The sequence below is a fragment of the Sander lucioperca genome, chromosome 2 (assembly GCF_008315115.2).
Source record: "Sander lucioperca isolate FBNREF2018 chromosome 2, SLUC_FBN_1.2, whole genome shotgun sequence".
Lineage (NCBI taxonomy): Eukaryota > Metazoa > Chordata > Actinopteri > Perciformes > Percidae > Sander > Sander lucioperca.
Window position 1 is genome coordinate 44,694,945 of NC_050174.1, and position 23,208 is coordinate 44,718,152.

The window sequence follows — 23,208 nt, forward strand, 5'->3', positions numbered from 1 at the left end:
TCTACCAATCAGATGGGTCATTTGAGTCCGACTGCCGGCAGTGCCCGCCCCGCCGATTATACATGTCAAATCGGCCAAAATGAAGGCCGACGGCCCTCGGACGGATGACGGCACGGAACACACTGACCTCGCCAGACTGTCCAACAGCCGATTATCGGCTCGGTGTGTAGCTTTAAGACCAAATATAGCTGCCACCTAATTTATTATTTTACTAATCTGCCCCTGCTATTTTAATTGGGATTTTTTAAACTTCTTTGTAATAAAACCAAACCTATTTTTGTACAATATTTGCCTCCTGTTAATTGTTCCTGTTCGGGGAGAATCAGAGTTGGTCACACGACACACTAATTAACATATTAAGGGTTTAAAGGGTTCCTCCTGACCCTCAACAGGAGGTGGCGTTGTCAGGTCTGAAGGGTGGTTGTGCACTACAGTAGAAAAGGGCATATGAATAGCGAAAGTTCTATCAATGTTTGAGGCAGCTGGGAATATGTATCCCTTCGGCACCCGGGACACCCAAAAGTGGGATTTCTGACACTTCCTAGGGGGCGGCTGACAGATGCTGTTGACACAAGTCTCTATGGTAATGGAGTATGGACTACTTGATACAGGACATCAATGTGGCCAGTCAGACATATAAACAGTAGCCTGACATGCCAGACCCACATCAAGATGTTGGGTCTGGGAACTAACCATTGGCAGGGCTCAATCCGAGGGGTGGGATAAACGGTTGTCTTTCAAATTCCCTCTGCACTCATAGCCAACCAGAGCGATGCTAGTTGATAGATTAAACTTTTGCCGTATCCGGTCGGCAAAACTCCGAACACATCTTCCTTTTTGAATGACTTCAGTGCTTAACTCCAAGTCTTTCAGAGTCGCGGCTAAAGCTGATTCGAAAGACCGTGGTTCGCCAGCAGCAGCAGCCATCTTCTTGGTTTTCAAGTAGCAGGGAATTAACGCAGAACTGTCGCAACTCTGCCATCCTTATGTTAAGCCCACCCACCGACTGATGTGATTGGCCTGACCAGAATTTGTTTTTTCCAGCTCGCACGCCAACGGAGAGTTGCTAGACTGACCCTGGCTGCAAATTACATTTGCTGCCACTAGGGTGCGTCTAGATTTCTAGGCTATATAAACAGTATACTGTAAACAAATATCACATGCGTGTACAAACATATATACAGTAGCATGTGTAGCATAAGGGCTGCAACACATGACCATGACTAATCTGCAGATTGTTTTCTCAATCAATAATTTCCACAAAATGTGAGAAAGCAACTCTTCAAGCTCAAGACGACATTGTCAAACTGAACTTTGTGAAGATACTGTTGTGGTGTTGAGTGTTTCTGTTTCCCCGTTTTTGGTGATTATTATGTTTCTGTTTTCTGTATAAACTTCCCGGTTTATCCTGTTTTGACTGCAGTATTCTGTGCATTGTGTATATTTCTGTTTCCTGTTTTATTTTGATAGCCTGTTTTCTGTCTTGTCGTGTTTAGTTTTACTTCCTGTGTTTTCCCGCCTTGTCTGATTGTCCTGCCCCGTCCTAATGTGTTTCACCTGTTGTATCACCTGTCCCTCATTTGCTCATTACCTCTTGTATTTAGCCCCTGTGTTCCCTTTGTCTTGTGTCAGATTGTTTTGTGTCCTTTCCCTGTTAGTTTGTGTCTGTATCCTGTCAAGTGTGTTTTTTGGTATCTTCCCTGTGGTTTTTGTTATCCTTTTCTCTGGGGACTTTTTGGATTTGTTACTTTGTCTTTTGCTTTCCTCAGTTCTGGACTCCTCGTGTTTGCCTTTTGCTTTTGGATCTCTTTTGTTGGTTTGCTCCCTGTTTTTTTTTTTCTTCTGCCTGGCTGCCTGCCTCTTCCTGCATTTGGGTCCTTTCATCCCAGCAAATGTTACAGATACAATCAGAGAAAAATTTGTCTTGCATTGCCAGACCTATCTCCCTGGCTACACCACACATACATTCTGCCATAGGAGAAAGATACTCTCTGCATTGTTTGCATTTCTTTAAACCAATCACAATCGTCTTGGGTGGCACTAAGTTCCAGACACAGCGACGATGCCTCTGCAAAATGGTCTCGGGAAGGAACCTGTTTTGGTGGAACATTTGTACCCCGCAAAAGAAAACGCTGCATAAAATATAAAATGAAGTTAACTGTTCACACAATACAGTAACGTGAGCTATTTAAATTAGCTGGATAAATGGTTAAATGTAATATCCTTGTGGCCGGGTTAGCTCAGTTGGTAGAGCAGGCGCACATATGTAGAGGTTTACTCCTCGACGCAGCGGCCTCGGTTTCAACTCCAACCTGCAGCCCTTTGCTGCATGTCATTCCCTCTCTCTCTTCCCTTTCATGTCTTCATCTGTCCTGTGAAAATAAAGGCCTAAAAATGCCCCCCAAACAAATGTAATATCCTCTGTTGCACTGTGTACTTCGCCCACAGCACTCATCACCAAAACGTCCCAGTCCATAAACATATTCTTTGTAAATCTTTACAGTCATTCACTGAAAGAACCAAGCAGGCCCACCTTGTTGCACAATCCAAATAATCTTAAAAACTTGCCTTTTTCAGTGAGTAGCTTGCTAGCTCAATGGTTGTTGTTTCCCGTAGCGAAGGGATTTTGAGAATGGCAACACACAACAAGCTGATGTCCACTGTGAGCTACATGTCAGTCTTATCCTGGAAATTTACTTCCATTGATCCAGACTAGAGGAAAACAATTTTTTTCTCCAGAATGATTTAGCAGAACATCACTTAGTGAGGCATGCATGCTGCTCATTAATCATCTCAGTTTGGCTCTTGGGAATGTTTGGCTTTTGATAATGTTAACGTTTCACCAAATTATCTCTCTACTCAGCCATTAGTATTAACCCTATAGTGGTTGCCAGCTGTTTTATGGGCTGTTACAGCAAAATTTCCTATTTTATTATGTCTTTTATACTTCTGTGGTAATCATTTAGAGTTGACAATTGTTTGCTGAAGTATTCTTTGTCCAGCAGCTGATGAGCAGTATAAGATTTAATTGTGGTTGGTGGCGGTCTGGAGAGAAACTGAACTAAACCCTGCCAACTGTGTCTTTAACATTATTCTAGCTGCCAGAGGATGAGCTGCCATCTTTGGCCACAGCAGAAAGACAATGAGCTGTTATTATGAAATGTTATTTCATTATTCTTATTGTAATAAGTTATATTGGATATCTTATTGATTTCGTAGACATATAGAAATAGCTAATAATACTGGAAATGTGAGAAGGTGGTGACACCAACACAGGCATTAAATAATGTGTCATTATGACATGTGACATTATAAATTATAAAGAGGCATTCAATCAAATGTAATTGGGAAAATGCCACTATGAAATAAAAACAGACTTTTAAAAAAGCACATTTTGAAATAAACATTTCGATACTAAAAATGTAATAGCCTAAATAAAACTCTGAAAATAAGAATAATCGAATAACACTTCCATATGCGTTGAGTTTCTTTTTAAACATTCTTGTTTCATTTATATATTTTGCACAATGTATTCATGTGATTATTCATTTAATAGTTACGTGTTAATGTATTTAATATTGAACACTTTGAGGCTCCAAACTATACAGTCAGAAAGATAACTTCAATCTAAAATATAAAATATATCCATCACCAAGTGCGTGTGTGCATGCGCGGCCGCGACGGTTCGTGCAGGAGTGAGAGGAAGCGGTACTGGGAACTTACCAAAAGACACGTCAAAAGCTCAGACCAAACCCACAGCCGTCAACTATTAAATGCACGCCCTGTATGTCTGTGGGTTTCATTACTGAGCATTAAGTACTCGCGCGCTTTTACGCAGAGCTGCCGGGATCCTCCGAGCGCACGCACAGTCTCCAGTATGGCTCTCCGCTACTCCCAAACACTCCCTGCGGTTGTGCTGCTGATACTGGCGATAGTCGGGATTCTGCTGGTGGCCCTTCCTGCTAAAAACATGGACACACCACCTGAGTACATGGTAATGAAAGAATTATTGTATGCATCATCTTATAATTGGCAAGTTACAGGTATAGTTGTTTTCAATAGATCTGCAGATCGTTCCACTGTATTATCATTACATTAATTAATGTTTTTAGTCATACTGTTTCCTCCCGTTTAAACTAATGTTGCTCTGTACAGCACCTTGTTAGTGTTACCATGGTTTTGAAAGGTGTTTTATAATTAAGTTTACTTACTTACTTACTTACTTACTTACTTACTTACAATTAGGGACTGTACGAAAATTTAAATTTTTGCATTGCATTGTAATTTTCCTTTGGCTGAAGGTGGGGCAGTCTGACTTTCTTATGAGAACAAGAGAGGATCTTTTGTTCTCATCCTAGATTTATATGCTATTACAGTCTTTCTTTGAAATATACTGCACATCTCTTACTTGCACCATTGTTCATAAGGCTTTGCCATAAGCAGAGGATGCCAGTTGTGCATCAGGGATTTATAATGTGGGCTATAGGTTGTGCACCTTAGAAATTCCATTATTAAGATAATAAAGTTTAAATTGTTAAATTGGGCTTAAATGAAATACTGTTTTAATATTTTAACATGTTGTTGGGAGGGTGTTGCACATTCTTTATTCAAGATAAGGGCTCAAAGAAAACATAACCCTGGGGAGGGACTTGTGAAACATATATGCAAAATAATAAGGTTCAGCCTCCGTCACCACCCCAATCCTTTTTGGTGTAGTATGTTAAAATCATAGACTGTAAAAAATAATTGACTAAGCTTCTAGGTCTGAAAAGTGAAGCCAATGCCGAAGTGGCAATCACTACTTTCAAGTCCTCTTCAAAACAGCATGATGTTCATTTAGTAAATTATTGTCCCATTTCTTTTTAAAATTGACGATAAAGCAGGGGATGCTTTAGGGGCATGGCTACACACCGATTGGAATTTTTTTTAGTCTATGGTTAAAACACTGACTATTTAAATGGATTCCCTAACTCTGGGTTACAGCTGTGCTGGGGTTTTTGATGCTTTCTGTGGCTCTGCATGGCAAGCTGAGAAAGCTTTTCTGTTGTTTTAGCTGTCTGTATGGTGTATGGTTGACTCTTGCTTGTGTAGTTTAATCTGTACTAATGTCTCGTTGATTTTCTGTCTGTGTAGTTTAACCTGCACTAAAATCTTGCTACTTCTTGCTGCTCTGGTCTAAAATCATCTGGCCGAAGGACTATAGTTGAAAATTAGCCGGCTGGCTAACACTGGCACATTTACAGAAATGTTGATTAATGTGTGTTGTCCTTTATAAATAAATAAAAAATAAAAAAAAAAAAAAAAAAAATGTCACCACCCACAACTAGGCTACATTAAAACATAGTAAATTTATAAGTAGCTTGTTAGATTAGAACACAGGTTCAAATATAAGTGTTTTTCACTTGTTACTGTTGCTGAAAAACCTCTCAGCTTATCATCATAGACAATGGTCAGTTTTGAACCTCATGTGTCCTGATTTTAACTTGCTCAGCCAAAAGTCTGTGTGTTTGCTGAATGCTCAAAAGGAAACACGCAGCTCTTACCACTTTTCCTGGCATGCGACAGATGCTAACCTCAACGGATTAAAAGGTGTGTTTTAGGGAGGAAGCGGTGCAAAGCACCACCGAGCAGACAAGACAGAAAGAAACAGACAAAGGGTGCGAGATAAAAGAAGCTGCTTGTGTTTTATTTGAGATTTTTTTTCTGAGAACATTACTCATGTGTTCATCCTTTTGTTTAACGTTGCTGACACTTTGAAATACATTTGAAAAGAAATTGGTCTCATTCTGCCTGCCTTTGCCTACAGAAGAGCGTGATGCTTTGAAGTTGTCATTGCAAAAGAGCACACAAAGACAGACAAAGTCAACATTGGAGAATGAGACACCACAATACATAACAACATAACCCAGGGCACTATAGCAAATCAGTTAATCTATACGTTTAGTCTCATGAAAGTATGTGTTTGCAAAAACGATGAGTTCAACCATAAAAGGTGATAATCTATAAGAATATGTACAGAAGTTGCAAAATGGTAAAAAAAGAAAAAAGAAAACAATTGACGGTTGGAGGTCTAGCCACATCCTGTTACCCAAGTAACAGTAAGTTCAAACTAAACAGAACAAGCTCACGCAAGTTGTACAACACAGAGTAGTAAATACAAATACATCACTAAATCAAACGTACACAGAAAAAAAAAACATTTCACACCAATTTGGTTTTTACAGATGTAGTCAGTAAACCTATGTTATCAGAGGGGCTGTGAGGTATGTCCAGCCTTGTATAAAGTACTCGAAAGCAATACTTGAGTAAAAGTATGAGTATCTTACCAAAAAATGACTTTGGTAAAAGTCAAAGTCACCTTTTAGAATATGACTTGAGTAAAAGTCTTAAAGCAGCCATATTATGCTCATTTTCAGGTTCATAATTGTATTTTAAGGTTGTACCAGAATAGGTTTACATGGTTTAATTTTCAAAAAACACCATATTTTTGTTGTACTGCAGTGCTCTCTCTCACTGCTGCAGATCCTCTTTTCAGCTGGTCTCTGTTTTAGCTACAGAGTGAGACCTCTTTTCTTCTTCTTCTTCTGTACTATCTTTGATTGCACTGCACATGCCCAGTAGCTCAGATGTAGATCATGTCAGCTAGCTAGCTCCATAGACAGTAAAAGAAAGGCTGTTTCTACAACTTTGGTCAGTTACAAGGCAGGATTAGCTGGGAGCGTTAGCATGCTAGCGTTAGCCATAGCGTTAGCATGCTAACGCTACGAGCTAATGGTTGCGGTTAGCCTGCTCGTTTCGGCTTGTGACGTCACAAGCCGTGCCGATTTTGAACAGCTCACCCAGAGACTGAAGGCAGGACACATTCAGAAACCGTATCTCACTCTAAACAGCATGGATGGATTTTTTTCAAAGTTTGTATGTGTGTGGAAGCACCAGAGACACAACATAACACCCCAAATCCCAGAAAAAGTGATTTTTTCATAATATGGGCACTTTAAAGTATCTAAAGTATAAGATATTTACTGTACTTAACCCTCTGTGGACAAATGACGCACCGGCGAGTCCAAGCGATGTGTGACAACAGTCCTACTCAAAAAGTGATATTACATTTTATTTCAGACATTTATTTACTATTTTATTCATATATTGCACTACTTTTCTGAACCTAATACTTTGGTAAATTCATTTCAAGCACCAAAACAATTGAGGGCCAAATTATCTATTTATACATTGATGTGAAACAATTTTGGACGTTACTATACAGAAAGCTGAGTTTGTTCTGAACATTTTGATATGAAACACATGGGGATCAGGTTATATGCAAAAAAACTTAAAAGGAGAATTCAAGAAGATATCTAAAAATTCCCTTAGACCTCAGAGGGTTAAGTATCAAAAGTATTTTTCTGATATTAAATAATTAGAATTACGTAAATAATTACGTAATTATAAAATTATTCAAAGTTAATAAAAAAAACTTTGATTATGAACTTTATTGTGGCTTCCTTATAGTAAAGCATAATATTCACGGTTTCCACACATCCTAAAACATAAAATTCAAAGTCTGTCATTAACATATAGAAAAACAGAATTTTATTTTTTTTTGTGAGGAAGAATCTTTCACTCCAACGCACGAAAACATTTCTTGCAAATACGGAAACAGTGACGTTATCTTCATCACCACCCCGTTCACCGCTGTCGTCGGGGTGATCATCGTCTGTTATTATGGGGTCTATATCCACGATGTTCCACTTCTGGGATTGCTCCGTTGCTGCCGTAAATTCCGCCGGATGTCACTCTTTTCAGCCGGATGTCCGTTACCTTCCGCTTTCTTTGCGTTTTTTTTAATGAGTTTTTTTGATGATTTATGAGGACTATGGTTAACTGCTCCTCAGATCTCTGCAGGGTAAATCCAGACAGCTAGCTAGACTATCTCTCCAATCTGAGTTTTCTGTTGCACGACTAAAACAACTTTTTTTTTTTTTTTTAAACAGTTTAGTTTTGTTACAACAAATTAACAATTCACCATGAGGACATGTTGGGCTTGTATATACCCACCCCCTTTCCCCACATCAGAAAACATCAGAGGGTAATCAACTCAGCAATGTTGAAAATAAAAACAACAGTAAATAAATAATAATAATAAAATAAAAATAAATAAAATAAGGTAACAAAAGTAAATAAACAAACCAAGATCTACAAAACATGAACTCAAGTTATTTACATTGGTGTCCGGGGCACTGACATGCATATGGACAGCACAGGAAATAAAAAAGATCAATAAACAATGCCATGATATAATCAGCAGACAGTTCAGTACTACACGTCCAACACTGCTAGCTGCATGTACCGAAATCTTCACTCAGCCATAACTAAAACAACTTTTGAACGTACACGCAAGTTCCTTCCCGAGGCTATTTTGCAGAGGCTCCGTCCGGCGCTTAGCACCGCCCAAGACGATTGTGATTGGTTTAAAGAAATGCCAATAAACCAGAGCACGTTTTTCTCACATCTCGGAATGCTGTGTGGACTAGCCAGACCCTCCTCTGCAGCGCTGTGGAGGAAGGTCTGGTAATGCGAGACATATGTTGGTGGCTGAGCCTGCATCAGGTGTTTCCATGATGCTATCAGTTATGCTTCCTCCTCTTCTTTTTTAGTTTTGGCCTTCGGTGACGGCCAAACGATAGGCAAGAAACAGGCATTACGTCACCAACTGAAATGGAGCGTGCATTAACTTACAATCTAGGAGAAATGATTCGCCAAACCTGCTTTTTTGCAGTCTAACAAATTTTGGTAACACTTTACTTGAAGGTATCTACATAAGAGTGACATGACACAGTCATAACACATGAACCCTAACTCTAACCATAACTTATGACAAAAACCGAATGACACTTACTAAAAGAAGCGTTATGTCATAACCTTTATGACTTGTTTATAATGTTTATGACACGTTCATGAGTTCAGTTTCATGTCACTCTTATGTAGATACCTTAAAGTAAAGTGTAACCTAAATTTCCTCTGATTCTTTTATAGTAACGAGCAACAAAAATTCTTAGGGGCAGTGTAGTAAAGGAGTAAAAGTATACATTTATTTAGGAAATGTAGTGGAGTAAAACTTTCCAGAAATATAAATAAAGTAAAGTACAGATAGTGAAAATTAGATTAACTTGATAGTCCATGTTCTGAGCTGCATTAATGATAGCTAAAACGAGGTACTGGAGGCATGCTGTATGTTCTGTTACCATATTATTTCTGACATTTAATGATCTGTCTGTTTCAGTATGGAATTGTTCTAGATGCAGGCTCATCCCACACCTCCATGTACATCTACAAATGGCCGGCTGACAAGCAAAATGGCACTGGTATTGTTACCCAGCACAGCGAGTGTAATGCACAAGGTAAGCTGCTCCCAGTTTGTGAGAAGGCTGGCGTAATAAACACTGCTTTAAAATAAGGTTTGCCTGGTTGAGGCTTCAAAGACTGATACTGACAAGATTCAGGAAGTCCAGTCAGTATTTGATTGGTAAGCTAGTTGTGGTTAGCTTGCAGTCTGGAAGGAAGTACTGCTTGAGAGGTCTTGTTCAGGGCAAAGAAGTATTTTTAAAAAAGAAACAAGTATTCAGCATTTTCTTAGAACTGTGTTCTTAAAGTGGAAACACCAACATGGGACAAACACACTCTCCCCTGAACACACAGATGAATCGTTAACACTTTATAATAACAGTACAAAATCATATAAGTAATGTTTAAACTGGTCTTTGGGAAATAAGGGGCGGTTTGTGTGGCCTACTCCACCACGCCTCACCAAAAACGTGGTCCACTGTTTCCTCAAGTCCACCGCGGTCGGAAAATAAAATGACAAGTTGTCATCTTCACCGGTGGATGTGCACTAGAGGTGTGAATCTTCACTGATCTCCCAATTCGATTACGATTATCAGGTCAATGATTCGATTCAATTCAATATCTCGATGCATCACGATGCGTCAAAAAAAAAAAAAAGGATATTTGACTTGACAAACTTGCATTGTCAAGTGCAATGCCCAAGCTGCAATAAGTAACTTGAGACTGGAATGATGAAGTGTTTGGGTTCGTTTCTTTAAGGTAGCTACCATGAAGGTTTACCTATTTTGGATTAGTCATATACCACCCTACTTTTAACCAGCAAATCTATTGTGCTGTATTGGAATAACTGACCCTAGACAACTCAAAAAGTATTGTTTACTGAACAATAACTTAAATATACAAATAATATTTAGCCGTTAGATTGAATAACAAAAAAAATATATATAACAAATCACACCCTTCAAATATGCTAACTGCAATATTACTTCAAATGATATTACACACAACTACCCCTTTACCAGTTTCTCTATCAGTTTCCACTTAAAACACTCCAGCTACACAAAATGATTCTTCCTTACAGCAGTTTCAATGTAAAACTTACTCAAAACCTATTAAACCACTGCGTTACCACACACCCACCCACCCACACCCACCAAGAGGAAAAAAAAAAGAAGTTGCGGGCCTGATGGTAACTCGTGTGGACGTGCAGGACGTTATCTTCAGTGAAGCAAACGCACAGAAATCCAACTTACAGTTAGCTGTTAGTCCAAGAAACACAGCTCAAACACGAAAACTAAAACCAGTCACCAGCTACAGCAAAGTCCTCTTCAGCAGGGAAACACGCTGTCGTCCTCTCCGGTCCAAAATCAGCATCCTCCGAATCAGTAACTCTCCGCCCTTAGTTCCAACTTTAGCTAGTCCGTTAGCTCCAACTTTAGCCAGGCACACTAGCACGTTTGTTCTAAACCACTGCTGTTAGACAGGAAAAGTGCCGTAGTGTAGTTACACCTATTCAGCTTTGTTATTCCACTTAGATATTCTCCAAGCTAACTATTCTAGTGTCTCTCGGTTTCTCAGTGTTTTCTTTCCTCTTCTCGATTTGTGATTCTCTCCACTCTCCCGTGTCTCCGCTCAGCCGTTTTGCGTGTGTCTGTCTGTCTGTGTGTGTGTGTGTGTGAAACAAGTAAAATTAAGCCGGAAAATTAACGAGCAATGTCATTGCGGTATAATCGATTATGGTGGGCCACTGCATCGATGCAGCATCGTCCATGTCCGCATCCCGATGCATCGATTATTTGATTAATTTCAACACCTCTAATGTGCACCCAGGGACTGCACACACAAGCATGATGGCACGAAGAAATAGAAAGCTAGATAGCTAGGCAATGTACGTTAGCTAGCAAAAATACGAAAGGCTTGATATTAAGGAGAGATGAGTTGACTCAAAGAGAGATTGAGCGGGAGCAGTAGTTTTGTTGCATGGTACAAGTGACTCATACATTTTTCTATGATTGGTTCGCGGAATTTATTGCGTAAAATTCATAATAAATATCTGTACATTATCACGCCCAATTAAAACCCAATACCAGGAAAGTTAAAGGGTAACTAGCCTACCGTTTGTTTTTTTTTCAACCTGGACCCTACTTTCGTATGGTTTTGTGTCTAAGTAACTGATGGGAACAACAATCTTTGACATTGGTCCAGTATTAAGCAAGATCGCTGCAGTCGGCAGCTGCGAAACAAGCTACAAGTAAGTTAATAGGGCAATTGTCCAGCTTGTATTTACCTTCACAAAAGTGCCTTTTTGCCACTGACAGGCTCAGATTAATATTCTAAGTGTGTCACATTTTAGAGAAGAGGCTTGGACCCAAATGCAGCTCAGAATTTATTGAACAACAAAAAACTACAACAAAGAGTGTCCAGGCGACTGGTACAGCAAAACTTACAGCCAGGAAGACAGGAACAAACAAGGAAACCAGAAATGAGCAGGTAAACACAGTACATCACAGAATAGTACCTGACAAAACCAGAAACAGCAACACATGCTGCACACAGAACGTCGAGCAGTCGTAATGCTCCCACACACGCAAAGGAAAAAACAGAGACTAAATACACAGAGTAAATGAGGAGACAAGCAACAGGTGACACTAGGCTGGGGAACAGGTGAAACACATTAGGGCTGGGAGAACAATCAAAAAGGGCGGGAAAACACAAGAGAGGGAGTAAAACTAGACAAGACTAGGGAGGAAAACAAGACTATCAAAATAAAACAGGAACTGAGCAAAATACAAAACAGAAAGACTACCAAAATAAGACAAAACCATAACAAAGTGTCTGACAACACTAGAAAACATAGGAAAATAGGGTCCAGGTTGAAAGAAACGGTAGTTACCCTTTAACAGAAACTTAAATGACTATTTCGAATTTGGATTGAAACTAATTAGTAATACTTGTAGATACCTATTATTATGTATATAAGATCCTAAATTACATAGTTAGAAGGCTATTGTGGATTTGGGTTTCCAGTGGCTTTAACTAATGCATGACTCATGGTGATTTAATGCATGAATTACTGCAGGATGGATGTGTTGCTCACCATTAGCAAATAAAATGACTACTACTTACCCTTTTATGGTCGTAGTTTACGTTAACAGATCATCAATTGAGGAATGGTAATTCACAGTTACTTAATACATTAATTGATATGCGATCAAATTAACAATACCTATTCTCACGGAAATACAAAGCTTTTTTTAAATTATCAAACTGGTCGTCCGATGCAAACATTTACATGTTGCTGCACCAAACCAGAATCATCTAGCAGGTGCCAAAGGACAAATTAGACGAGAATAGACTTGAATTGAGAAAAAATTGCTTTATATTTCTATGAGAATAGTTAATGTTCTCCTTTCAGGAAGGTGGAGCAAATGCATCGGTCTGAAATAAACTTTTATGTATGTGGTATCCAGCTAATATGGCTGCATAAAATCACTGTGAATTAACATTCCTTAATTGGTGATCTGAACATAAAGTCATAGTGACTTGATCCTTCATTGATACATCCTGCAGTAGTTCATGCATTTAATCATCATGAGTCATGCATTAGCTAAACATTACTTAAGTGTATGATTTGTACCCTTATTTTAAATCAGGGGTCTTCAACATTTTTTAGGCCAGGGACCCCTTAGCTGAAAGAGAGACCGAGGAGGGACCCCCTACTGCATATATTGTATACAATTGAGTAGATATTAAAGTAGATATTAAACTAAACTAAATATTAAAATAAATGCTTATTATTCATACATCATGTTTTAACATGTAACATACATTTGGAAGGCACAGTGAATCCTTAAGCTTAACTGTTTGGCTATCATAGTGTCTACCTTACCTATAGTAAGCTTATCCTAAATAGGCCCATTTATCTTTGCTATTAATATGTTGGATTCATATTAATGTATATTTTCAGACATATTTAAATTCTTAAACAAAGAAACTTTCAAAAAACTTTTTTTTTTTTTACATAGTTTGGCGGCCCCCCCACTGAAGTAACTCTGAGGACCCCAGAGGGTTCATGGACCCCCTGTTGAAGATCTCTGTGTTAGATGTTAGGTCAGTCTAACCCTTAATTACCGTTATGGTTGATATAACCAAAACAAATGTTTTCTTCGTTAACCTCTTGTGGTATCTAGCCAGATAAAAGCAATAAAAAATTAAAATTAAAAATTTAATTTCCAAAAATTCCATTCACCTCCATTAAAAATCTTAGGAGATCTACAAAGATATATTTTCAAAACTAAGTAAGGGAGAAAATATGTTTACTTGTAATTTGCCTGAACCAATCCTTTAACTCCAGACTGTCCTGGTGGTAAAGACATTCTCAGTTTCAGTTCCACAATGCCATCCTAAACTTATCCAATGACTTTATCAGAATATTACAGACACAATGTCAACATGCTATGTGTTGTGCAAGACATTTGTTCCTAAGTGCCTACATCCTTACCAGTTGCCAGTTGTTCCTTGTTTGTATTCAGAGTTTCCTTAGAAACCCTTAACTTCGCCTTTCTCCCAGTAAGTAATTCATCCTTAAAGACAGGGAAGTCCAGTTTTTGAGAAGGTCAGGCTGAGTTCTTTGTAAGCAGAACTACTTTCTCTTCCTGACAAGGTGGAGGGATATCCAGCTACGCAGGTGTTCGTGGTGGGGCAGCAGAAAGTCTGAAGGCCTGTCTGGAACAAGCTGTGAAGGAAATCCCCAAATCCAGGCACCACCAAACTCCACTCCAGCTGGGGGCTACTGCAGGCATGAGACTCTTGAAGTCAGTAGAAATTCCTATTAAGACAGGATATTGCACTATTATTTCTATCACACTTCTTATCAATTATGCATGAATGCATTAAAATGGATCTCAGAAGAATATAAATATTGTTATTCCCAATTTAACTCTCACCACTTTTTAATAGCATAGTCAATGCCACAGAGACCCAGCGGTTACTGAAAGAAGTGGAAAACAAACTGCGGTCTTACCCTTTCAAATTCAAAGAGGCAACCATCCTGAGTGGACAAGAGGAGGGGGCATACGGCTGGGTCACAGTCAACTACTTACTTGAAAACTTTGTCAAGGTGAGCTCTCTGACTTTTCTGTTCAACATATAGAAAGTCACAGAGGAAAGAATTCACCCTAAAGTGCTTTAACACTGTTAAATTAAAGCCCCTTTGTGGAGGAATCAAAAGTGCCTGACTTGTGCAAGACATGCATTGTAACGACAGAAGAAGTAGCCAAGGAACAGTGGCCAGGATGTGCTGATCTGGGAAGCAAAGGTGATACAAATTTCTGCATGCACATTGCAATGCTGTGAAATAGGACATTGTTGTACGTTGACACGCATCAACCCGTGATGCTTTTCAAGATGTCATCGTCATGTGGTTTTATATAGAAAACAATGTGCAGGTGTGCTCTGAAAGGTGGTGGTATGCTCAAAAACGGGAGCGTAGCACAGAATTCTGGGCCCTGTAGAAAGGCATTCTCTATGGGCCCCTTCCTGCATCCACAGCTATTCATTCTAGCATCTTTTTGGGCCCTCCTCACATGAGGGTGTGAGGTGTCCCCCCCACCCCCAGTCCAACACCCCTGCTCAAAAATAACTAGTTTGTGTGATGTGTCATCCAATCCCGTCCTCCCCAAACTGCTATCTTAGGGTAAGGTGACCAGATTTCTGAGACAAAATCCGGGGACATTTTCAGCTCAGAAGCGTAAATACCTCCAAAACAGGTAATTTTTTTATCTTTGTAAACTTAAAACGGGGACACTGCCCCAGGGCCGTCACTAGACCTAGAGCTGCACTGGGGCACAAGCCCCCCTAGGGGGGTCCATGGGCATGCTCCCCTGTAAGATGTAACATTTTGTGTATTTTAACGTTTAAATGCATCAATCTGGTGCACTTTGAAAAGAAATTCAGAGGTTAGACTTGATTATTCATATATCTATGGATGGGAATATTTATGCTGTAGCCTGAGCTATTTTGCACTTCAGAATTTTAACCATGCACACACAGGTGTAATAGTTTTTTTCTTCATATTTTTGCATTAATGTTACTAGGAAGCATACCAGTAGAAATATATATTCATATTTGTAAGTGGGATATATATATATATATATATATATATAAGTAAGTGGGATTGTCTGGAATCTGGCAATATAATAACCATTATGGTGGAATACACTGGCTAAGCAATTTAAAAAAAATATCTGTGCTGACATCAAGGTTATTATAGTTTTGCATTTTTCATTAGTTTTTATTTTTATTTCGTTTTGACTTTTTGTTTTCAAATTCAGTTTAGTTTTAATTAGTTTTTATAGCGGGTTTGCTAGTTTAGTTTTTAATTTTGAAAATGCTTAGTTTTAGTTTAGTTTTTATTAGTTTTAGTCTTAGTTTTAGTCTTTTTTTGTAATATGGGTTATTTGTCGGGGGATTCAAAAAGGTCAGAAAAAGTATTGTGTAATAATAACTCAACAACATCATACAATTTTAGAAATATGTATTCACAATTCGTGTGATTTTTTTTTTTTCCCTGTAATAAATTGTCCACATATTTTACCACCTTCCACTGCAAGGCGCTTTTATCTGACACAGTCATAATCAAATAGGACTGCCGCTTTCTCCGACTTTCGGTACCGCTATGATGGCACGGAGCCACGGACATGTTGTGTTCAATTTGACGTGGAATGTCGGAATTTCTGGGTTCCCAGTCGGAAACTATACATGTCTACGGGAAATGTCATGGTCGGTGAGATATAACGTTATTTGCTCTATGAAAGATCGACAAAGACGAAAACTAAGGACATTTACTCGATAATTTTATTTTATTTTAGTTAGTTTTGCAAACAGACATTACAGTTTTAGTTTAGTTATCGTTTTTTGTAATGCCTCGTTTTTATTTTTATTTCAGTTACGACAATGTTTTTTCCCACCTAGTTTTCGTTATTTCGTTCATTTTCGTTAACGATTATAACCTTGGCTGACATAAATAGTTTACATGAGAATACATTATAAAGTTGTAGACCATGTAGACATTTTGTTGCAATTTCAAAACCAGATTACTCAGGGGCCGCTTGTTGACTGATGCATGTGTTTGAGTGAAGAGTTTGTGAGATATTTCACAGAGTAATGGGTGTGCAGAGATTTATGCAGAATGCAAATATGATAACTATATGATTGGTCCAGTATTAAACGAGATCACTGCAGTCGGCAACGGCGAAACAAGCTACAATGTAAGTTAATAGGACGTCAATTGTAGGCCTACTACAGCTTGTTTTTACGTTCATAAAAGTGCCTGTTTTGCCACTGACAGACTCAGAGTAATATTCTAAGTGTCTGACAACATTATGGAAAGTATTTCTAAGGAGGTCGACCTTTCTGTTAAAGAGTAAGATCCTTTTTTTAAAACATAAAAAGTCAGCGAAATTGCGTTCGCTAAACCCACCAGACTCCATGTAAATAAACAGTAATTTTAGCATCGTATTGGGGTGCACAACTATTTCATTCCAATTATGGGTCTGTCAGTCACAGTGGAAACCGGGGACATTTCCGGGGACAGCTACAGCCGGGGACAGGTCACCGAAACCGGGGACTGTCCCCGGAAACCGGGGGCGTCTGGTCACCCTATCTTAGGGTGCCGTCCCAAAAGCCCCACTTGAAGTATTTGCAAGTTGTCAAGTGCCTACATGTGTGATGTATTTCTGTCAAATCAGAACATTATCTTAAAAACTTTCTTCAGGCAGAAACCTTGGACAGAACCTGGCTCTTGGTGGGTGGCCACAGTGCCCAAATGTCATTAAAGGGTTTACCGTTTTTGTGTCTAAGTGACTGCTGTGAACAACAATCTTTGACATTGACAAAAGTGCTTGTTTTGCCGCTGACAGGCTCAGATTAATATTCTAAGTGTCTGACAACATTATGGAAAGGATTTCTAGAGAGGTCGGTCTTATTGTTAAAGAGTAAGATCCTTTTTTTAAACATAAAAACATCCGCGAAATTGCATTTGCTAAACCCACCAGACTCCATGTAAATAAACAGTAATTTTAGCATTGTAAATTACACTTAATTCAAAGTCAACAGAAACAAAATAAAACTATTAAAAGCCGTTTTGGGTCGTCTTCCCACTTTTCCAACAATCACAACTCTAGTTTTGGTTGAAATAAACACACTCTGTAGGGATCCTTTCCATAATGTTGTCAGACACTTAGAATAATAATCTGAGCCTTTTAGTGGCAAAAACAGCACTTTTAGTGGACCAAACTGACGCTGAACATTTGCCCCATAGGGTTACATTGCAGCCCGGTCTGTGGCTGCAGGTTACAGCATTCACGCTTAATACTGGACCAATTTCAAAGATTGTTGGTCCAGGTTGAAAAAAACAGTAGTTACCCTTTAAGACCACAAGCATGTGAAAGTTTGATAGGGCGCATTACCGCCCAAAGTGGACTGTTGTTTTGCACTTGCCCACCTGGTACAGATCCTTAGTTTAGCGTGTTAGCATGCTGACGTGCAAATTAGCACTAAACACAAAGTAGCCTACAGCTGAGGCTGATGGGAATGGGAAATTTTACACAATGGTGGAGCTAATTTAAAAAAGTCAATGGTGGAGCTAATTTAAAAAAGTCAAAGGATCACCAACGTCATTAGGATTGATCCTCAGGGAACCATGGCTATTTATATAAAATTCCATGGCAATGCATAGAGCTATGTCACTCTGAACCACAGTGATGGACCGACTGACTGACTGACTGTGACCAATGGATATTGCTATGAATTCATGTTGGTTGCATGGCTAAAAAAAATCCACACAGAGGGGCTTTGAAAGTGTCAGTGTTTTTGAGTTGATGTTCTCCAAAAATTCAAAATTGGAATATTTATATTATCCTACATGAATTCAAACTGTTAAGTTCTGACATGTCCTTTCTTGCCATTCAGTATGATTTTGTCGGGCGTTGGCTGAATCCTGGCAGAGCAACAATTGGAGCTTTGGATTTAGGCGGAGCTTCCACACAGATCGCTTTTGAGACCTCAGAAAAGGTGGAGAACAAGGATAATGCGATGGAGCTAAAGCTTTATGGACAAACCTACAGAATATACACCCAGAGCTTCCTATGTTACGGCCAAGACCAGTTCCTGCGGAAACTGCTGGCTCATCTTATCAAGGTACTGTTAAAAAAAGTTATAAGCTTAACAGTTACATATGTAACACAACTGCCACCTGAGAGTCTTTCTGTAGTACACTTGTCAACAAGGATGTTTAATCCAGAGTGCTCTGGTTAAAGGGTGTACTCAACATTGACTACACCAACCTGCTGCACCAAACGTGCTCAAAGGAATAGTTTAGTTATATAGTTACACATGGAAAATTTGGAAAATAGGCTTAAGAATTTTCTTGCACAGAGTTAGATGAGAGGATCAATACAACTCTAATGTCTGCAGCCATTTAGCTTAGCTTAGCTTATCATAAAGACTGGCAATGGAGTACAGCTAGCCTGGCAGCTGGCACTGTCCGAAGAACAAAATCCACCTATCAAGACCTGTACATTTCTGGCAGCAAATTAAAGTATTTCCCATAATTTCGAACATTTCAGAACATGATACTGTATAAGTTGTGAAGTCATCTTCTTAGTGAACCATCTTTTTTGGATTTGGTAGGTTGTCAGTCTAAAGGTAACCCTGTTTATTAATAATTCTAAAAGAGGTGTAGATAAAGCTGGCAATGTAAATATGTGCTTTCTACTGAAATACATGCACGTGTGATTGCACATACTGTATATACTACCAGCCATAAGTGCTGGCAATTTGTGAATGTTTCCCTATTCTACCATATTCACTTTTTTATACAATTATACTTGTCATATGCTGCACTTTCCTTTTCATATTTACCAAAAGAATGTTTCAATTTTATCTTTTTTTGCCTCTTTCAGACTGAAGGTGTGAAGCCTCAAGTGTCCAATCCCTGCTATCCACAACAGTTCAATATATCTATCAAGCTAGGGGAGGATGTCTTTGATTCTCCGTGTACTAAAAAGTACAGACCTGCCCAGTTTAACCCCCAGATGTCTGTATCAGTAGTGGGCACGGGAGATTACCAGAAATGCTTGGACAACGTAAAAGAGATTTTCTCCTTCAACAACTGCTCTTATTCCAAGTGCTCCTTTGATGGAGTCTTCCAGCCCAACGTGAGAGGAAGCTTCATGGTGAGGGAGCCTTTTAGACAGACCTATAGCAAATGTCAAAAAGTTGTGAAGCTCAAGATTATGTCCAAAGTAGTCTATATCCACGATGTTCCACTTCCGGGATTGCTCCTTTGCCAACGGAAATTCCACCGGATTTCACTCATTTAGGCTGGCTATCCGTTGCCTTGGGCTTTCTCTGTGTTGGCATTTTAAACTCTGGTCGATTTATGAGGACTATGGTTAACTGCTCCTCAGATCCTTGCAGGGTAAATCCAGACAGCTACCTAGACCATCTGTTGAATCTGAGTTTTCAGTTGCACGACTAAAACAACCTTTGAATGTACATGTTCCTTCCCGAGGCTATTTCGCAAAGGCGGTGTTGCTCCATACTGCGCTTAGCGCCGCCCAAGACGATTGTAATTGGATTAAAGAAATGCCAATAAACCAGAGCCACTGAAAATGTTTCTAAATTTAAAATGTATTTTCGCCCTGTTTGTGTTTGTATTGTTTTACTACTTACACAATTATTTGAAGTATATATTATATACAATACACAGCGTGGTTTTAATGATATTTTTATGGGGGGGACAACCCTCAGATGGGGTGGGTCCTGATCCCCCCGCCTCCCCTGCGATTTCTGCCTATACTGTAGCACACTTTCAGCTGGTTATTTGGGAGGGTTGCAAATCCAATTTTTAAAGATATCTAGCTATTGTTCCTTTTGAATTTGAATGCACTTATTGTAAGTCACTCTCTACAAAAGTGTCTGTGAAATGAATGTAAAATAATGGAAAAAAGGGAATATTATGTCATAAGGGATCTTATAAATGTTTCAATTAAATTCAAATAACTTTATTTCTCCCCCGTGGGCAATTTAAAATTTTAAATGATCCTTAATAGATGACAGTATATTGTATCCCACCCATTATTTACTGTCAGTTTTGTTATGATTATGTATTGGGGTTCAGTCTAAACAGTATGTTAACCAATGTCTTTGTTTGAAAACTAATCTTTACCATCTCAGGAAGATTGTGTAACTGGATTAACTCAGTGTCCCATCTTCCCTACAGGCATTCTCTGCCTACTTCTTCGCTCACAGCTACATCACCAACCTCACCAGCATCCCTCTCACGTCCCCCAGTCAACTGGAGAAGGCAATCCGACTCATCTGCAACCTGACCATCTCTGAGGTACTCTTGAGAACACAGCTCTCTGAGCCCAGCCCCTAATAAATGAGGATTCTCAAACATGTTCCTGTATAACAACCCAAAGACCCCTGTGTTATCTGCTATACCATTGACTATTCTAGAAATGTACAAATGGTAGACAAGATCAAATTGATAGAGATTTGAATAACCTAATACAAATCTTAACCCACTGTATTTCCACCCATAGATGACTAAAAGGACAAATCAGAAAGAGAAACACATGAAGAATGTCTGCGCCATCTCCAATTTCATCCAGGTCCTCTTACTGCAGGGCTACAAATTCAACGAGCACTCCCTTCCGTCCATCTCTTTTCAGAAACAGGTCAGAAGGAAATAAATGAAACAGTCTGTGTTCAAACTATTGATTCAGGTTAACACTGAAATCTATAGTCAGTGAAATCTATATTCAGTGGGTCCCCTCGTGTTTTTTTGCAGGCGGGAGGAGCATCTGTAGGCTGGGCTTTGGGGTACATGCTGAGTCGAAGCAATTTGGTACCAGCAGAGGGACTGGGACTGATGAAGGCTCTCCCCCTAGGGCCCTGGGCTGGCATTCTCTTCCTCTTCATCGCCGTTCTCCTCATTGCACTGGGATACCTACTCATGATCTGCAGATACACAAGAAATAAACAAGGCATGGTATAAGAGCAAGGGTGACACACCTCCCAGCCCAACTCATATTCATCTTTTTTTACTTTTTTTGTTGCACTATTGTTTGTTTTGATTGCTGTGCTTTTTAACGCTCAGGGAGTACCAACGTCATTTCGTTGTAATAATGTTAAGACTGGTGCAATGACATAAAAGCTTCTTATGTCTTATGTACGTCAGTGAAATCAACAAAGCCGTAAAATATGGCCTGCAAAATTGTCTTTCCAAAACCTTTTTTTTTTTGCTTGTGGAGACTCATGTCAGTGTGTGTAAAATTAAACTACAGAATGAACCATGTTTTTTGTAAATGTTTCTGATACATTACATATTACACCTTCTTTCGACGACCACATTAGGGAAGTATGCTTTCTGTTTTCTTGCCTGACAGGAACAGCCCACATGCAGGGCTGGACTGGGACAAAAAATTGGCCCTGGCATTTTTGGCCCAGGCGGCCCACACCCACCGTGATTGGTCAGACACATTCCCTGCAAACAGTAATCTTAAAATATGCGTGCATTCTATGATATGAGTTGCCTAGTGTTTTGCGTTCATGTGATAGTTTTGGATCCTTCAAGAGGGGTCTCAAGACTTATCTGTTGATCTTACCCTTAAATAATTCATTCATTCTTAGAGTTATGAGTAGGGTTACCCTACTTATTGTATATTTATGGTATTTTTATTATTGTTTATTATTGATATTTTATATTGTATTGCCATCATTGGTGTTATTACTAATTTGCTTAATATTGGCTTAGCTACTTTAAAAACAGTTTACTGTTAATTTTAACTATTGTAAAAAGTGTCTGCTGAATACAATAACCATAACCATAACCTTTCCCAAAAGCTACAATAAAGCTGAGAGTAGTATATGCCCTGGAAAAGAGCACCAATACAAGATAAGCTAATGAAGCAATTCAAGGAACACTGATGCTTGTAACAACACTGATTTTATAGATCACACAAAGTTTTCAGCTACCCAACAGGCCAACCGCTAGAATTTTCAATGTAAGCTTAAGCAGTTAGGTTACCTGACAGCCACTAACTTTAACTGCTTGTTGTGCTTGACGTGAGGCGCGCGCGCGCGCGCACACACACACACACACACACACACACACACACACACACACACACACACACACACACACACAGCCTCCCTCCCTTCCTGAGAGTCCCTGTTAATTTGCCTACTCCTAACCACGTCGTCAACTACTCTCTCTTCCATCTTTTCCTCACTCGCTCCCATGGCCCTGTCATGGTCACTCTCCTCCTCGTCGTCTTCTTCCCTGTCATGATGTTGTTTCTGCTTCTCTGTATAGCGAGCCACCTCTCCTCCTTCCTCTACTTCAGGTAATGCTGATGTTGAAGCAGCTACTATAGCCACAAACATGTCAGAAATTTTGGCACAGTTTGAGGAATCCGCCTGTAGATTCTTAATCTTTTTCTCCCGTAATTTCTCTGCACCTCCCTTGCGCTTTGGTGGGCGTTTGTCCATTTTAACGTGGATGCTAACTTCCAGCATAACTATACAGCTTGTGTCTCAGGCCGGGAGGCGTGGCCATAGTGGGATTCGTAAATTTGCGGACCGGAGTGGAAAGGGGGTTCCTGGATTTGATTGGGTCAGGCCAGTGCCAATAAAGAAAATTAACCAATGGGCCGCTGTGCGTTCCTTATGGGCCGGCGCGGCCAAAAAAATAAAAATAAATAAATAAAAGGCCTATTTATATCGGCGATTCGGCCCAAAAGTGCGTCGGCCCACCGGGAAAATGCCCGGTATGCCAGATGGCCAGTCCAGCCCTGC

At 39.4% G+C, this 23,208-nt stretch overlaps 1 protein-coding gene across 2 annotated transcripts; it reads left to right on the forward strand.

Annotated features, from left to right (window-relative positions):
* The first annotated feature begins 3,783 nt into the window (after nt 1-3,783).
* On the forward strand, nt 3,784-21,721 carry LOC116050651 (ectonucleoside triphosphate diphosphohydrolase 2-like). Of its 2 annotated transcripts, XM_031300876.2 has the most exons (9): nt 3,784-3,994; nt 9,281-9,398; nt 14,006-14,156; nt 14,302-14,461; nt 18,313-18,540; nt 19,305-19,577; nt 20,627-20,746; nt 20,952-21,086; nt 21,200-21,721. In XM_031300876.2, the coding sequence occupies exons 1-9, from the start codon at nt 3,878-3,880 to the stop codon at nt 21,404-21,406; spliced, it is 1,509 nt and encodes a 502-aa protein (XP_031156736.1). In that variant the 5' UTR covers nt 3,784-3,877; the 3' UTR covers nt 21,407-21,721. The 2 variants fall into 2 exon arrangements, with proteins under 2 accessions (XP_031156736.1, XP_031156737.1); XM_031300877.2 differs by lacking the exon at nt 18,313-18,540.
* The last annotated feature ends 1,487 nt before the right edge of the window (nt 21,722-23,208 follow it).

Bases quoted from the DNA above. Each gene is read 5' to 3' on its own strand.
- LOC116050651 (XM_031300876.2), top strand. From the start codon at position 3,878: ATGGCTCTCCGCTACTCCCAAACACTCCCTGCGGTTGTGCTGCTGATA. The intron at 3,995-9,280 runs GTAATGAAAGAA...TGTCTGTTTCAG, and splicing joins ACACACCACCTGAGTACATG to TATGGAATTGTTCTAGATGC. The intron at 19,578-20,626 runs GTGAGGGAGCCT...TCTTCCCTACAG, and splicing joins ACGTGAGAGGAAGCTTCATG to GCATTCTCTGCCTACTTCTT.